General features: G+C 37.6%; 2 protein-coding genes and 1 long non-coding RNA gene across 7 annotated transcripts in view; 2 read left to right on the top strand and 1 right to left on the bottom strand.

Annotated features, from left to right (window-relative positions):
- The window catches only part of ERCC8 (ERCC excision repair 8, CSA ubiquitin ligase complex subunit), a 68763-nt gene extending 54717 nt beyond the window's left edge, over window positions 1–14046 (bottom strand). For 3 of the 4 annotated variants that reach the window (XM_057742929.1, XM_057742938.1, XM_057742957.1), the window contains exons 1-3: window positions 13915–13998; window positions 12873–13037; window positions 1713–1808 (exon numbers count right to left, since the gene is read on the bottom strand). Coding sequence is in view for 1 of the 4 variants with exons in the window: in XM_057742921.1 (XP_057598904.1) it covers window positions 1713–1808; window positions 13915–13991 (173 nt within the window). In the remaining 3 variants the exon portion in view is untranslated. Of the gene's footprint in view, window positions 1–1712; window positions 1809–12872; window positions 13038–13914 lie in introns of all 4 variants that reach the window. The other variant, XM_057742921.1, reaches the window with a different exon arrangement.
- A 147-nt stretch (window positions 14047–14193) lies between these two features.
- The window catches only part of NDUFAF2 (NADH:ubiquinone oxidoreductase complex assembly factor 2), a 151333-nt gene continuing 147391 nt past the window's right edge, over window positions 14194–18135 (top strand). For both annotated transcript variants that reach the window (XM_057742849.1, XM_057742843.1), the window contains exon 1: window positions 14194–14379. In XM_057742849.1, coding sequence (XP_057598832.1) covers window positions 14253–14379 — 127 coding nt within the window. In that variant the 5' untranslated portion in view covers window positions 14194–14252. The remainder of the gene's footprint in view (window positions 14380–18135) is intronic.
- The window catches only part of LOC130857339 (uncharacterized), a 54531-nt gene continuing 53417 nt past the window's right edge, over window positions 17022–18135 (top strand). The window contains exon 1 of the long non-coding RNA XR_009054803.1: window positions 17022–17057. This is a non-coding gene — a long non-coding RNA (uncharacterized LOC130857339). The remainder of the gene's footprint in view (window positions 17058–18135) is intronic.

The following is an 18135-nucleotide window of genomic DNA, read 5'->3' as shown; positions in this document are numbered from 1 at the left end:
AGTTGCACTTGTAAAAATGTTGTTTTCAGGTAGACTTCAATTAACTGCTAGCTTTGGAAATAAGTGCTTCTTTAGAAGATTTATGTATTCTAGTTTTCATTCTGGTTTTCAGTGGTATCACTACAGCTCTCACAGTGGTTGGTAAATACTAACAAGTATTTTGAGCAAGTTACATGTGAACTAATTTTTGTGAGAAAAAGAAGACCTATATCTAATTTTCCATTAAACGTTCATTTTGCTTTTTATTTCTCTTTGCTGCCAAAAGGGTTTAATGCAAAATGCAAGTCTTAGCAAACAATGAAATAAATAGTCGTAGATTTTTACTATGCAAAAAGGGGGGGGGGGGGAGGAGGGGAAACCACTGTAGTGAGAATCTTGACTTTTCTGTATCTGCTCTGCAAAGACTCCTCAGTCTGCCTTTCTCACACATACTTAATGCACATATAATCCATAACTTCCCACATTTCTCACTAACTCTCCCAACTGGTAGTCTACTTGGATTCATGTACTTTACAGGTCAAACAATTGATTACTATCCCAAATGACTGGCTGGAGTATGAATATTTTTTTCCACCAGCACCTAAGACCAAAAGAAATCAGCTAACCCTTGCTGCACATGTCTGGATTATTTTATAAGCAAATGTCCCACAACTGTCCTTGATTGCAAGGTGTTATACGGAGCCTAGGAAAGGTCAGGAGAAAGAAAAGAATTATCAAAGGTCATCTGTTAGATTTAACCATGTGTTAAAAAGTGAGAATTTGTTCACTGTACATGTTTCTCAGTACTACTAGGTATACCATGATAGAAGCTGGAAATAAAAAATGGATTTCTATAAAACCTACCCTGGCTTATTTTAATGTAAATAATAATACTTTATTAAATATAAAAATTTGGGGGCAAATGCTAAACAGAACATGACAAGACAAACCTTTCTTTAGCTACTTTTACACTTGTCTTAATTATAGACCACAGGCAGGGTTTTGAACTTTCTTGTAAGAGTAATGTGGGGTACACGCGTTTTAAGTGGGGGATGGCATGTTCATAATCACAGTTTTCAAAGCGCTTCAGCTGCTGTATGGAAAATGGTTGAAAGGAGTAAAAGTATAAGTGATAATGCTTTTGATTAACAACAGTGGTGGCAAACATTTACAATATGTCATGTCCTATGCTAACCATGTTATACATATTACCTCAATTAATCTTCACAACAAACTTGTTAGTTAGGTATCATTGTTACATTGTGTACCTAAGGCAACAGTGAATTAGAAAGGTTAGATAAATTGCTCAAGGCCACACAGCTGATAAACATAAAGCCTCAAACACAAGTCTGGTGTGCTTCAAACTTAATTCTCCAAAATATGCTTCTGCTTTTTATATTTGTTTTCCCACCAGACGCCTTGAGAGTAACAACTCTGTTTTGAAATAGCACCTAAAGACATACATCAGCACTTACAAACTCTCTGCATCCAAAAAAGTTCAATATTTGTTGATTTAACAATGAATATATTTACATTAAAGTAGTTTGGAAATGTTTATTTGGCAACATTTCATAGGTTCAATGTTCTGTATTTATTGGAAATTGATAATGTCAGATTTAAAATGCTATAATTTAGAATTTTTATTATTTTTAATGAAATTCACAAAATTAATCTGAAAGCAAGATTTTACTGGATCTCACTTAGGAACAAAAATGATTATATAATAAACTTACTATCTCCCTTCAACAGGTTCAATGTCAAGGGTGTTAACTCCACTGCCATGGATCCTTTCAACATCTCTGTCTTTGTTTAACTCCAGTCCCAAAACTCTGTAAGAAAACATAAAAATTAAAAGGGGGGAAAAAGAAAGATAAAACTAAACAATAAGAATTTAATATTAAAAGTCCTTATTCCACCAAAATTATACGGAGTCAAAAATCACTAGTAATGCTTAAATCTCCTTACTATCAAAGGTATTTATAGATTATTAAAGACCTCATACAAATTTTTAAAATATCAAGTATTAACAATTACACGTAAAGAATTTCTCCTGAAGCCTTATCTTATCTCTTATTTAAAAGGGTATTTTATTAATTTTTAATTTAGACATCTAGAAACAAAATTTCATGAACAAAAAGTTAATCCTGGTAACTTAAATTTAGCTGAGGACATCTAGTGGACAAAAACTTAAATTACAGTTTTTTAAAAAAACTCTTGATTAACAAGTCCTCTCACAAATTAAGATGAATGAAATTTCTCATATTCAATAACTGTAAACCATCATTTCCTGGTGAGGATATTAAGATTAAATGAGTTGAAACTAAAAAGTGCTCATAACAATGCCCAGCATATAGTATGTGCTTACTGAATGTTAAATATTAGAAGCTGTCTCAATCTTTTGCAGGTTAAAAAGCATTTACATTAATTTAATCAAAATGATTTCTAAACTCATTATTGATCAAACTGATGCTAATTTAAATGAGATTTCCCCCTGAATTTTATTGAGAAATAAATGAATATATCATTGTATAAATTTGAGGTATACAGCATAATGGCTTAATTTACATATTGTGAAATAATTACTACAATGGGTTCAGCTAACATCCATCATCTCATATAGATACAACAAAAAGAAAAAAAAGGAAAAATCTTTCTCCTTGTGATGAGAATTCTTAGGATTTACTCTTAACAACTTTCTTATATACCACACATCAATGTTAACTACAGTCAATATGTTGTACATTGCATCCCTAGTACTTATTTATAACTGGAATTTTGTACCTTTTGACCATTTTCCTCCAATTTCTCCTTCTCCTGCCCCACTCCCTCTGGTAACTATAAGTCTGATCTCTTTTTCTATGAGGTTTGTTTCTAAGATTCCACGTATTTAAGTGAGATCATACAGTATTTGTCTTTCTCTGTAGACTTATTTCATTCAGCATAATGCCTTCAAGTTGTGAATGGTAGGATTTCCTCACTTTTTGTAGCTAAATAATATTCCATTGTATATTTATACAGCTTCTTTATTCATTCATCCATATAGGGACACTTAAGTTTCCATATCTTGGCTATTGTAAATAATGCTGCTATGAACACGGAGGTGCAGATATTTTTGCGAGTTACTGCTTTCATTTCCTTTGGATATATTCCAAGAAGTGAAACTGCTGGATCATACAGTTGTTCTATTTTTAATTTTTTGAGGATCCTCCATACTGGTTTTCCACAGTGGCTGTACCAATTTATAAATCCCGCCAATAGTGCACAAAGGTTTAATATTCTCCACATCCACTCCAGCATTTGTTACCTATTGTCTTTCTGATAACAGACATTCTAACAGGTGTGAGGTGTTGTCTCATTGTTTTTGCACTTCCCTTACGACTAGGGATGTTGAACATCTTTTCATGTGCCTGTCAGCCATTTGTATATCTTCTTTGGAAAAAATGTCTATTCAGGTTCTTTGCCCATTTTTCAATTTTTTTTTCTGTTGAGTTGTATGAGTTCTTTATATGTTTTGGATAGTAACCCCTTATTAGATAAATGGTTTTGCAAATATTTTTTTCCCATTCTGTAGGTTGTCTTTTCACTGTGTTGATGGTTTCTTTTGCTGTACAGAAGCTTTTTAGTTTGATATAGTCTTGTCTGTTTATTTTTATTTCTGATTTTTTTTGGTAAGAGAGCTTATTCTGTGTTATATAACACTGTAGTTGGCAGGTATGCAGTCACCAAAACCCATCCTATATCGAAACACAGCTGCTGAAACAGTTGGACAAAAGTTTCGGATTACTGCTCTGGTGTGTATTTCCTACCATTCAGTGTGCTTTCCTTTGGCCTAAGATCCACCCCTCCCCTCTCCTCCCCGCCTTTGGAATTTTTTCACTTGTTTATTGATGATTTTGTTGCTTGTGCTTTAAGTGTCACATCCAAAAAATCAGTACCAAGACCCTTGTCAAAAAGCTTTACTTCTATGTTTTCTTCTAGCATTTTCATGGCTTTAGGACTTAATATTTAAGTCTTTAATCCATTTCAGAGTGGTGTATTTTACATAGGGGTCAAGTTTTATAAAATGAGATTTTTTTTCCTATCAAATTATCATAATTTAAAAAAAAATAACAATGCACGGTGCTAGGAAAGGTACATACTGATACTTTTATGCAGTGACAGTAGCAGTACTATCAATTCCTATAAACAATTTGCAAATCATTTTAATAGCAAGTGTCTGATTTAAAGATATACAAAAGCTTCTCTTTTTCTCTTGGAAGACAGTTTAGCCTTAGATTTAAATATCTAGTCTAACACACTACTTGTCTAATCTTAATCAATCACAGTAACAGCTAATATTAAGAGCCTATTATTTGCTGACATTATAATCAGTTGTATTAAATGCAATAAATGGTAATCCTGAGTGGTAGGTTTCCTAGTGGTAGATTATATCATTAAACACTTTACCTGATTATAAAACTAAGATGTAAGTAATCTGCCCAAAATCACATTAATAATTGGTTGAACTACGTCTGAACTCTGACATTTTTTTTCTCCAGACCATTATGCTGGTCTACCATCTCTAAACTTCAATATTTCACCATAAAATAATATTTCACATTTTCTCCACTGAAATGTTCAATTCTTCTTAAAATATTTTTTCCATTTGATGACTTTTAAAATTACAACAGTAGTATTTGCTTCTTATAACGAGTAAAATAATATCGTAAAAACATGTGCAAAGAGAATCATCCCTTCCTTGAGCTCCCTCTCCTAACAGTGAAAACATGGTCTCTGTTATCATTAATATATTTATTTCATCAATACCCCTGTACATAACCAATCTTTCATCTCCACTACTATCCCGTCCCCCAACAAGGATGCTGCTTACCAGGCTTGGGTAACCTAACCCTAACCCTTAGCACCTGATCACCTGAGCCTGTCTGTCTCCACATTTGGACTACCTCCTCAATCTGCTCAGACCGTGAAATCTCACTCTAGGCCAACCTAATCCCTGCCTTTTAGGCAGCCCACCTCAACCCAACCTAAATACTTTAGGTCTGAATTGTTTGGGAACCAGGAGGAGTTAAGATGAAGGGAAAGGGGGAGGGTACTACAATAGGGAAACGGGTGGGGTTTGTGTGGAAGGAGGCAAGGTGTGCAAAAAGTAGTTAAAATGGCAGGCCTGAGACTAGTATCCTTAGAAAGGCCTGCTTGCAAGATTGGCCCTTACCTGCCTTCTGGGATTTCAGGAGTGTTCCCATCACTTCTGGATAAGAATAGTTCACTGTACCTAAACTATTTGGAGCAAATGAATACCTACACTCCTTCTAGGAGTCTGGAATTTTGGTATATGCTAAGCAAAAAGTGCCCATGTGGTCAGTTCTCACTTAAAAACTCTAGGCACTGAGTCTCTAATGAGCTTCCCTGATAGACATTTCAACTATGCTGTCACAATTCATTGCTACAGAAATTAAGCGTGTCCTACGTGACTCCACTGGGAGCTTATGCTTGGTTTCCTTCACAAGTCACCCATGTGCCTTTCCCTCTGCTGATTTTACCTGGTATGCTTTTGCTGTAATAAATTATAGCCATGAGCAATTTGGTACAACTATATACTGTATACTGAGTCCTTCTAGAGAACTCTCAAACCTGGCAGTGGTCTTGGGGACTCTCCATACACAAAAGTACAGAAGTAGAAGGAAAGCGGGTAGGAAGAATAGGGGAGAAAAGAGGGAGGGGAGAAAGTGAAGGATTGAGGATGAAGGGGAAAGGAGTAAAAGGGAAGAGATATGGGGAAGGCAGAGGAAACTGGGATAAGCAGGGTAAGGAAAAGAATGCATCATTTTTCCAATCTCTTTGTTGCGAAACATCACATACTGGTTATTAACGGCCAGAATCCATTTTGATTGGTTGGTTTCCCTGCATACTGATTGCTAAATATTTTATTACTCACTTATCTCTTCTATAGCGAATGGTTGTTCAGATTTTCTACTTAATTTCAGCTTTAACCTTTAATATTAACTTTTTGTTTTAATGTCTTAAGATGGCTTAAATAATTTCTATTACATCCTTTCATCTTCTTCAATGATGAAATACTTTCATTTTATTTTTTTAGGCTATCACATTTTTTTGATTACAAGTTTCCCTTCATCCTCTAAGTCTTAAAAATGGTTTTCCTTGCTCTCCAGATAACTTAAAACTTCAATTTTCACTTCATGTTGGATTCAAGAGTTATCTTGAATGTAATCCCTAATTCTTCAAACATTAAATTAGAGGATGGTGATCGTCTCATTAACTAATTTGTTTCCAATTTTTTTAGCTTATGATCAAAGAATATGACCTGTAAAGATGGCTACCTTTTTGAATTTGTTAAAGTTTTCTTGGTAGCCAAGTACATGATAATTTTGGTAAATGTACCACTGACATATAAAAAACGTACATTCTCTAAGAGATGTAATGTTATATATGTCTATTAAATTTGGTGTGTTGTTTATCCATTTCCCCCATTTGTATGTATTTTCTCTCTATCAGGACCATTCTGGAAAAAAAACTAGTGTCAAATTTTCCTTACATTTTGCTTTATATATTTAACTGTTTGAATACATGTTTTATTACACCAATTCTTCATTAATTATGCTTCAAATAATGTCATCTATTACAATGTTTGGTGCTTTTAACCAAAAATCTCACTTTAATAATAACAGTGACTTCTGCATTTTGTTTGCAATTGTCTAATATCTTTTTATCCTCTACTTTAACTTTCAATATTTAAGAATTTTGTAGACTATTTAAAATATTTTTACTTGAGGTATTTCTGAGCAATAGCTTTTAGCTTTATTTAAAAAATTAATCTGATAATCTGTGCTTCTTAATGGGAGAAATTAGCCTGTTCACCTTTGTTATGACATCTAATATACTCGATATTATTTATTATTTACTTAGTGTCATAGTTCCACCTTTAACTTTTCATTTTGCTAGTTCAATGAAGTTGTTGTTCATTCCCCTTTGCTAATTTTAAAGCATGTCTAAAAAGATTTTTATCAGCCATATTATATATTTCCAGCTTATTATCACATATTTAGATTTAACTACACACATACTACAAGGTTCATTGCTCTCTTCTGTTTCCTCTCCTCTTCATCATTTATATACCCTGGAATCTTGTTCAAATACATTTACTCATTGATTAACGTTGTTCCTTGGGTACTTTTTCCTGAAGGAGAAAGGGGTAAAATACTTCTAGGAATCTTAGCATAGCACAATATTGGACAGATTGGCTAAGTTTGGATTCCTGACTTGCAGTCCTTTTTTCTTGTTAGTAGACATCATTGCAGTGTTTTCTAATCTCTAGAACTGCTAAGATGTCTAATGTCAACCTGTTTTTTTAATGAATAAATTGTTTACCATTGGAAGCTTTTAATAATTTTTTTTCTCCATTCCCAGATAGATTTACTAGGGTATTTCTAATTTTATGTCTTTTTCATCAATCCTGTTGGACTTCAGTGAACCTTTTAAGTCTGTGAATCTAGTCTCTGCTTGTTTGTTTTGTTCTCGCTCTGGAATTATTGTTGCCTCTGAGGTCTTCTGGATCTACCCTCTAAATCTCTTATCCTTTCTCTCATATTTTTTATACTTGCTTTGTGACGACATATTTCTTTCATTTGATGATCCACTTCATTAGTCAATACTCAAAAGTAGCCACTCCACTTACAGGTAAGATGAACTAGCACACGTTAGCCATCTCCCTAGAAATAAAACTATAAAAAGTGAACAAAATTCATGGAATATCTATTTGAGGACTCCAAAAAGTAAATAGCAAGTAGATTGAGGGAAAACACCAAAATCCAACATACCATCAAAACAATGCCCAGTTCATTATTTTTTTCTCCTCTGCTACTTCTTGGCCCCAATTTAACATAGCTGGAAACCTGGAAGTGAGCACTGTGGCACAGAGAAAGTTCCAGGAGCAAAAAAGGGAACTCCAGTACTCAAGGACATGCAGAAATCGTCCATATACATATTTTCTCTCTTTTCTCTGTGCTCTTGTGGCCCAGCCCCTAGGCAATCTGATAGCAGCAATGGCAATGACTGGAAATAGTGACCTGAGGGAGCCAGAACTCCGGGCGGAGCGGGGCGGGCAGTGGTGGGGGGTGGGGTGGGGTGGGGTGGGGGTGGGGGGGGTGGAGATTTGTTTTCTCTGTTCATCAGAGCTCAGATTCCAAGAGAGTGGGTCCAATCCCCATTGCTTTCTTCCTATGTCTTCTCACTTACGGGCCCAGAACTGGGCCCAAATACAGAACTGTATGGTAGAACAGGGTAACTACAGCCTAATGATTTTGGCAGGAAGACCAAAAGGGAGAGTCCCAATGATGAGAGCTACCAGACAGATCACAGAGAGAAAGCTCAGGAAAGCAACCTTATAAAGTTTTTTATGAACTCCAGGACTCATTGCTGAGCAGAGCAGGCATGTAACTAACCCTAAGTGGCATACAAAAGATTCTGAAAACCTAACTAACAGACTCAGGTAACAGACTACTGAGTGGCACAAACTGGGGGCAGATTTGAAACGGCTTTTAAAACTGGAACTGACATTAGAACCATGGCACACATAACAAGGTAAAATTTTCAGCCTGAACCTAACCTTGCCAGTTGCCTCTTAAAACAAAAATATCAACATTCTTCACAGGACAAACTGCTGAAAACTAAAAACAAAGAAAAATTCAAAACAATCAGAAAGAATGACAAATTACCTATAGAGAAACAATGATTCAAATGACGGCAGATTCCTTTTCAGAAACCATAGAGCCATTCAGATTTGTCTAAAAGAAGTGCTAAACAAAGTTCTTCAGACAGAAGTGAAGTGATATAAGAAGGAAACTTGGGATATCAAGAATGAAGAGTGAACAACAGAAATGATAAATATCTAGGTAAATAGATTATTCTTTTTCTTAAAATGTTTGATGGTTGAAAACAGAAATTGTAACATTGTCAAATGGAATTTACAATATATGTAAATGTAATATATAAGACAACAACACATATGATGGAGGGTAAAGTTTCAATATGCCAAATGAAGGAGTTAAATATTGATTCTAATTAAAAAATGAAAAGCTAAGGTGTTTTATAATTCCTAGAGTAACCACTAAAAAATACACAAAGAGGTATAGTCAAAATCATAATTGATAAAATAGAATACTAAAGTATGTTTAAATAACCCAAAAGAAATCAGGGAAGGGTAAACAAAAAATGTAGAGCAATCAGCACTTTCATATACTGCTGACAGGAATGTAAGCTTTTAGAAAACTTTCAGTTTCTTAAAAAGTGAAACGTATACCTAGTCATTTCACTGCCAGGTATTCAATCAAGAGAAATGAAAGCATATGTCCACACAAAGACTCATGCATGAATCTTTAGAGCAACTTTATATGTAACAGACCAAAACTGGAAACAGCCCACATGTCCATTAACAAATGAATGGATAAAGAGTTATGGTATATCCACAGGATGGAAAACTCCTCAGCAATAACAAAGAATGGATACATACAACAGGATGGAGAAATTTCAAAATAATTATTCTGAGTGAAAGAACTCAGACAAAATAATTTCATTTATATAAAATTCTGAAATACACAAACTAATCAACAGTGACAGAAAGCAGACCAGTAGTTCCCTGGATTAGAAAGAATGTGAAACAGGGTAAGGAGGGAGAAGGGGATTACAGAGTTATGATGAAATTTGGGGGCTATGGATGCTTGTTATCTTCATTATGGTGATGGAATCAAAAGTGTATACAGATGTCAAAACTCATCAAATTGTATACTTTAATGTGCAGTTTACTGTACGTCACTGCACCTCAATAGAGTTGTAAAATAAAAAAGGAGGGTATGAACTGTAAACATTGCATTTTCGTGTTCATGTCTTTACCTGTAGTCAATGACAAGAAAGAAACAGGGGCAAATTACAGTAGACATCTTTGAATAAAACAGGACTGTATGTTTGTTTAGTTAAACTAAATTATCACTAATGAAGGGAATCTTAAATTAAAAAAAAACTACCTTAAACACCTTGTTTTAACTTAAATATACAAGTAGTCTTTATTTTGCATAATCTGATACACACGAATTTCAGTTATCATGATTTAGTTAATACCAAATCACGACAACATGATTCAAGTCTCTGTTACCATGGTATGTTAACTGTGAGTAACAGCATAAAGCACAGTGTTCAGTACTTTCTTTTCAGTTCACAAGACACTATGAAAATACCATGCCCATTATAATTAGTGACCACTTTGCATGACTTCTTTCAAAGTCTGTAGATGATCACTGTGCATTTGTTATTTGGTTCATACACAGCATTTAGTTTTGTCACCTCTGTGTCCCTGGGATAAAACCACGAGAAATTTCACAAAAATGGATAACTGAATTTGGGAACTGGCAAACAAAATTAAAGTGCACAAAAGCAATGCAAAGTGATAATGCTAGAAGTGAAACTCAAACTGAATGTAAATGGAATTACAAAAGAAATAGCTCACTGTAGGAATGTTGACATTGCTGCCATTTTACAAACTAGATATGCAGACTGAAGAAATCAGTGAAGGTGAACTTATTGACATAAATGAGGAAAAGTGTTTGTGATGAAAAGGCTGACTACGTCCCAGAGGAAGTGACACTGGCAAAAATCTTCACATTAAAAGAACTCTCAGAGATATTTCATGACATTGAGAATGTAAAGAATAAAATGTTGGCATCTGATACAAATTTAGAAAAGCTTGTGATAATTAGCCAAGGTAAAGAAAAGATGCTCAACTTGAAAGCTGTACAATGAGAAGACAAGCACTGCTCAAACTACTCTTGTCGAGTTGTTTTTTTGTTTTGTTTCATTTTTTAAACAAAGAAATATACTTTGGTCCTCATCATTTCTAATGTTTTACATTACAGTGTATTAAATAAATATTAGCTTTACTATTTTTTCATTTCTCTATATATAGATAACTGACAGAGTCTTCTAGTGTTTTGACAAAAAAATTTTAAAGGTCACAGAACAACCTTAATTTTCCCCATTAATTATGAAGATCCTTTTGCACAGGTTTCAGCTTACACAATCAGTTTTATGGATATGCACTACTACGCAAAGCAAGGACTGTCTGAATATTAGCTAATTTTTTGAGGAAGAATTAAATGGTGCTGAACAGAGGGCCATTATCATCTTTCTTCCATAAACCATACTCATATTATATATATTCTGTGATTTTCAGGGATTTTTAAAATTTGATTTTTATTTATTAACATTTATTTTAGTTGGGCGAAAATTTAAGATGTTTGCAAAGCAACTGAATATGGAATCTAAGACATATGCAAAGCAATTGAATGTGGAATGGTTCTCAAGCAATGGTTCTCAATTCTAGCTATATATTACAATCACTTAGGGCACTTAAAAAAATCCCAGTGTCCTAGACCAATTAAACTAGAATCTATGGGGTTGAAACTTTAGCATGAGCAGTTTTTCCCAAATACCCTACGTGATTTCAATATTCTGGCAAAGTTGAGAAAAACTGTTTCATCTTTTTACATTTTCCCCAAGCCTTTTATAATAATGGTCTCAATCATATCTCATTTGGTTTTAAGCCATTTGTTTGCATTGAGTATTTCAAAAGTGGTCCATTTAGATTTTGTAAGACTAGCAACTTTTGTATTCATACTTCATCAGCTCACTGATGACATCATCAGAATAATAAGTAAAACTAGCATTAACAGGGTTAAGGACAAATACTGACTTTTGATAGCACACAAAGTAGTTGGTGGGAGAGATGCACGTGGGATTACTAGAGTATAGGTTTTTAACCAGAAGTGTTAAGTATGCTCAGATGAATTCATCTGGCAATTTGGTTAGGAAACCTTCATCGTTTTGAACTTTTATTTCTTCTAATGAAGTAAGAGGTTTAGTTCATAGAATTCTGACGGTACTAAACAGCTATATTTAGTTGCTTCCTCAGATCAAGGACTTCTTGGAATTAAAAGAAAACGAAAAACTGAATTTTTCAGACCCTCAGTGGCAGACATGATTTACATTATTACTGACATAAGACTTCTGGATATACGAGGGAAAAAAGAATAATGGTTCTTCTTTTCAAAAAAGTACAGTTATTTGCACTGAAATGAAAGATAACAGACAACGTCACTCATTTTCCAAAGTTTACTTTGCTGATCATTATGGAAGAACTGCAGAACTACTTGGTGGAAACAAGCCATAATAATCAAAGCAGACTGACAAATTTTGATACATATAAATTTTGCTTAAGTTCTTGCAGTCACTGGAATAAAAACCTCTACATACGTCTGTATGCTTTTATTAGAGTGCATGACCTAGCTGAAAAGAAATTACTGTCAACTGTGTACTAATGGGGGTTGGGGACAGGAGGACAGCAGTAGATGCAACCCCAATCATGCTTAAAACTAACCAAATTATGGTAAAAAAAAAAAAAGTTAATGCTCACTTATTTAGTTAAAATTACATGTACTATTTAGAAACATATTTACCCATTCTAAAAGCATACTACTAAAATGTAAGGATAATATATCTTAGGACACAAAACATCACACAAATTGTGCCAAACCCTCTTCTAGGCAATGGGAATACAGGGGTTTAGAAGACAATATACTAGTAAGAAAATAAATATATAACACAATTTCCATGGCAATAAATTGCATGTAGAAAATGAAGCAGAGAAATGGGATGGAGAACCACTGAGAACAAAGAAGGAATTTGTATCCTTCTTTAAACAGTTTTCCTTCAGCATCCATGATACCTCACCACCCTGGTTTTCCTTCAATCCCTCTGGTTACTCCTTTTCAGTTCGTCTGCAGCCTCATCTGCTTAACTTTAAGTGTTGATATTTTTCAGGTTTTTACCATTGAACTGCTTCTCTCTTCTTACTCCACAAATAGTGTCTGGGTGAACATATGTCCTCCTCACTTCACATATCATCGTGCATTAAAGGTATCTAAAGTTCTCCTAAGCATCAAACATATATATGCAACTGTCGTCCACTCTCCAAGTGAAATCTTCACAAGTTCCTTTAAAGCAATATGGGAATAATCAATATGAGCAAAATTAAAGTGAAACTTGCTCCCTTCTCTGGGGAGAGATGTCACCATAATTCACCCTGCCATATAAGGCAAAATGCTGGAAATCACTGCAGACTCCTCCGTTTTCATCATTCACTATATCCAATTAATTTCCATGGCTGGTTGATTCCATTTCTTAGATATTTTTCAAATATCTTCGCCCTCTTGGTCCCAAATGCCACGTCCCTGGCCCGGGATTCCATCAACTCTCTTCTTGCAACAGTTTCCTAACCTGGCTCCCACTCTTGCTCTCAACTTCAACCCATTCTCCAAGCAGATGACATGCAATAGTTGTCACCTCATTCTCATCTTTATACCTCTTAAGCAAGCACACAAGGCTCTTCCCCATCTAGCTTGCCCTACTTCTCCAGTTTCATCTCTTGTCAACGGCCCTCACCCCACAATTCTCTGCTCCAGCCATGTTAAACTTTGTTCAATTCCCGGCCTATGCTCCGCCTTTAACATATTGCTTGGCAAATAGTAGGAGCTCACTAAATGCGTCGACTAAATGAAACAACGAATTCTTGGAGGAGAGTTACTCCTTGGGAGGCGGAGAGAAGGATCATGAGGGAGAAGGAATAACGCAAAATGAAAATATCCTCATTTAGGTTTAAAGCGCCCTCACGCGAGCGCGGTGAGCACCCACCTGCCTACAGGTATATAAAAGATATCGTATTTTCTCAAGCCACAGAGCAGAAAAGAGAGTAAAGCCCAGTGTGGTGGGAGGAAAGTGATAATGAGGCGGGAAAGTGTGAGGCAAGGCTAACACAGCCATTGGTTCAGGTTTTACCTGGCATGTCAGAGAAAAGAGTAAGGTTTTCTTTACCTTCGTGTGGCTTCCGCTCTGCGGAGGCGAAGAGGGTCGTCCAAACCCGCTTGTCGCGCCACCAAAAACCCTAGCATCCCGTCCCTTCACACCAGCTGGAGAACTGGACGCCTCCATGACAGAAACTCGGAGGCGGGGGCCGTAGAGCGGAGTTTCCCATTGGTCAAGCGTGATGACACTCGACCAATGGAGAGCGCCGTTACTAGAGGGTGTGCGGATGGAGGTGGGTGGGACTCTTCTGAGCCGGCGGGCGGGGTCAGCGGCGGGGGCGTTCCCGCTTTGGTCGCTGGGATTCCGGCAGGTCCGGCCGTGGCGCGCGCCGGAGCTGTTGCGACGGCATGGGTTGGTCTCGGGACGTGTTCCGCGTCCTGTGGAGAGCGCTGTCAAAGGAAGTGAAGCAGCAAGTGGGCACAGACCGGTTCGGGAACAGATACTACTATATCCCGGAGCACAAGAACTGGAGAGGTGAGACGAGGAGCGAGGGCCGCGGTTGGGCGGTCGGGGAAACGCGGTGCGGCGCCTATGGTAATCACCAGAGCGGACAACCCCGGTCGGTTCACCCTGCCGCCCGCTCCGCTCTGGCCGCTGGCTTCCAGCCGGGCCCTCGCTGAGCGGCCCCGCGAGTGCCCGCCGTCCCTGCGCCGCAGCTCCTGGGCCCTGCGCCCGGCCGCGGCCTCTCCTCCCAGCGCCGAGACCCTCGCCGGCGGACGGCCCCAGTGTGGGTTCTTGCGGGCGGGCGACGTAGACGGGGACGAGTCCGCGGAGGTCTTTACCCAGGGGAGCCGGGAGGCTTAGGGGACTGCCTTCCCTTCTCGCGTGCCCCCCTGGCGACCAGGCTGGCGTGGGGGGATTGAAGAGGTGCCTTTTGAGCGCCTCCACTCTCTTGGTGTTGGCCTTTCTCTGTGGCTCCGGCGTTGGCCTCAGGCGTCACCTTCCTCACGGCCGGCACTGGCAGGAGTAGGTCCCTGCACCCTGGCCGTGTGGAAGAGAGATCCCCACAAGGCTCCACGTTACCTTCCCCACGAGTGTGCACTCCCAAGACCCTGTTGCGCTCACTTTTAGATACATGGCGCTAGTCGTGTTTCTTTCTTTCTTTTTTTAAGCTCTTTATTGGGGTATAATTGCTTTACACTCTTGTACCAGCTTATGAGGTACACCAAAGTGAATCGGCTGTATTTATACACATATCCCCATATCCCCTCCCTCCCACGACTCCCTCCCACCCTCCCCGTCCCGGCCCTCTAAGGCATCACCCATCATCGAGCTGATCTCCCTTTGTTATACAGCAACTTCCCACTAGCTATCTGTTTTACAGTTGGTAGTGTATCTGTGTCTATGCTACTCTCTCACTCGTGCTTCTGTGTAGGAATCTTGCGAAGTCTTGGTGTTTGGGGAGGTAGAGGCTGTTCCTGGTGGTTGAAATCACACTACTTGGTGGTAGTCGTAGTCTCTTTTGTGTTGTCCCGGCACCGCGATGCAAACGATCTCAGGCTTTCGGGTCAGAAAGGCTTGGGTTAGAATCCCAACTTTGACATTTAATAGCTGATGGATCACGGACAAAGTATTTGTCCTCCTTAGGTCTCAGTATCTTCGCTTGAGGGTTAGAGATGACAGGAATAACCGTAATATTGAGAAGCACGGAGACCTTTCAAAATCGTGTTCCATTCGTTTCCCTTAACTCTTGACGGAGGGGATTTCTTCTTTCCCATAGAGCACATGTAAAGTGTATTCCTGGATTTATTAGTCAGAAGTGTTTTGCCTAGCCCTTTTCTGTAACTTATTTTAATATCTTAGACTTGTTTCCCTAATGAGCGTTTAAACTCTATCAGGGCAGGAAATATTAAAAAAAAAAAAAAAAGTCCACAAAGAACCTAGCATGGTGGTGAAGTATTTCTTGACAGATTGCAAGCAGAGGGAAGGACGTTTCTTTTCTATGAGTTGTCAGGTAACATTTAAAAAAATACGAAAAACATCAGATTGACCTTTTTAAATTGAAGTATAATTTGCATACAGTAACATTCATCCTTTTTGGTGTATGGATTTATGATTTTTGACAAATGCACGGAGTCATGTAAGTATCACCACAATCAAGATATAGAACAGTTCCATCACCCCCCAAAGTCCCTCCTACCCTTTAGCATTTCATTCCCTCACCCCATACCCTGTCCTTGTCACCCACTAATCTGTTCCATGTTCCTATAGTTTTGCCTTTTCCAGAACATCATGTGAATGGAGTTCTACAAGATGCAGTCTTTTGAATCTAGCTTATTTCGCGTGGCATAATGCAGTTGAGATTAATCCATGTGTCAGTAGTTCCTTTTTATTACTAAGCAGTATTCCATTCCATTATAGGGGTTTACCACAGTTTATTTATCCTTTCAGCAGCAGGAGGACATTTAGGTTGTTTCTAGTTTTTGGTGATTGTGCAGAAAGCCTCTATAAACTTTCCCAAGTAGGATTTTGTGTGAACATAATTTCTCTTGGGTGAACAGCTAGGATTGGGATTGCTGAGTTGTGTGGTAAATGTATATATGACTAACTTTATGAGAAACTACCAAACTGTTTTCCAAACTGGTTGTACCATTTTGCATTCCTGCCAGAAATGCACGGAACTTGTAGCCTCACATTCTCACCAGCACTTGCTTTTGTCAGTTTTTTCAATTTTTATTTTAACCTTCTAATAGGTAGATAGTATTATCTCATTGTGGTTTTAATTTTCATTTTCCTAATGACTGAAGATGTTGAGAATCTTTTCATGTGCTTATTTGCCATCCGTGGATCTTTGGTGAAGTATTTGTTCAAATCTTTTGACCATTAAAAAAATTATATTAATTTCATTTCATTGAAAATATCATTAAAGAAAGACTTAAATTAACAAAGTCATGTGTATTGTAAAATAATATAATTTGTGAGTCAGAAGATATGTTTATCTTTAATTTTATTATAATACCAAGTTGTTTTCCAAAGTGCTTATGCCAATTTATACTTTAATTAGATTGATACTTTGAATCCACTCTTGATTGTGAGAAAATCAGGCTTTTATTAGTGATGTAGTAGAATCATTGTATTCTGCTGTCTAATATCTCTTTGTGTCTCAGTTCTTAGATAATTGAGGCTCGAGACACAGATGTGTTGAACAGTCTGTGAGTACCATTACACATTTCCTATGCCTTCTACTATAAATCAAGGGAAAATATTTTTAGTTTGTTTTCAAGTAAGTTTTCCAAAGATAAGTTATCTAACTTTTCTATTTCCTTGATATGAAAGGTGGTTCTTTAGAGGTCTCCTTGAGTTTTCTTTGAATTGCATAAATTGAACACCACCAATGAAGAGTGTACTTTTGAGTCCATCTTGAAAGTAATACTTGTTTTGGGGGCTTCCCTGGTGGCGCAGTGATTAAGAATCCACCTGCCAGTGTGGGGGACACAGGTTCGAGTCCTGGCCTGGGAATATCCCACATGCGGTGGAGTAGCTAAGCCCATATGCCACAACTCCTGAGTCCACGTGCCACAACTACTGATGCCTGCGTGCCTAGAGCCCGTGCTCCACAACAAGAGAAGCCACTGCAATAAGAAGGCTGCACACCACAATGAAGAGTAGTCCCTGCTCTCTGCAACTACAGAAAGCCCTTGGACAGCAACGGAGACCCAACACAGCCAATAAATTTAAAAAAAAGAAAGAAAGTAATACTTGTTTTTAATCTAATCTTCGGATAAATGGTTTTGTAAGAAGCCTAGATATCTATGCAATTAGGAGAGCTCAAACCCGAAAGCTTACATGATTTCATATTGGGGAGTTGAATCAGAGAGAATTTAATTTTCAGCATTCAAAAAATAATAACGTTGAAATTAATTGAATGTAGCTATTTAAGAGTTGCATCTAGGAACTTCCCTGGTAGTGCAGTGATTAAGAATCTACCTGCCAATGTAGGGGACACAGGTTCAATCCCTGGTCCGGGAAGATCCCACATGCCACAGAGCAACTAAGCCCATGTGCCACAACTGCTGAGCCTATGAGCTGCAACTGCTGAAGCCCATGCACTCTAGGGCCTGCATGCTGCAACTACTGAGCCCGTATTGCTGCAACTACTGAAGCCCGTGCCTAGGGCCCAGTGCTCTGCAACAAGAGAAGCCACTGCAAGGAGAAGCCCATGCACCTCCATGAAGAGTAGCCCCCGCGTTGCCACAACTAGAGAAAAATCCTGCACTCAGCAACGAAGAC

This window comes from Hippopotamus amphibius, chromosome 1, assembly GCF_030028045.1.
Source record: "Hippopotamus amphibius kiboko isolate mHipAmp2 chromosome 1, mHipAmp2.hap2, whole genome shotgun sequence".
Taxonomy (NCBI): domain Eukaryota; kingdom Metazoa; phylum Chordata; class Mammalia; order Artiodactyla; family Hippopotamidae; genus Hippopotamus; species Hippopotamus amphibius.
This window is presented reverse-complemented; position numbering and strand designations above follow the sequence as displayed.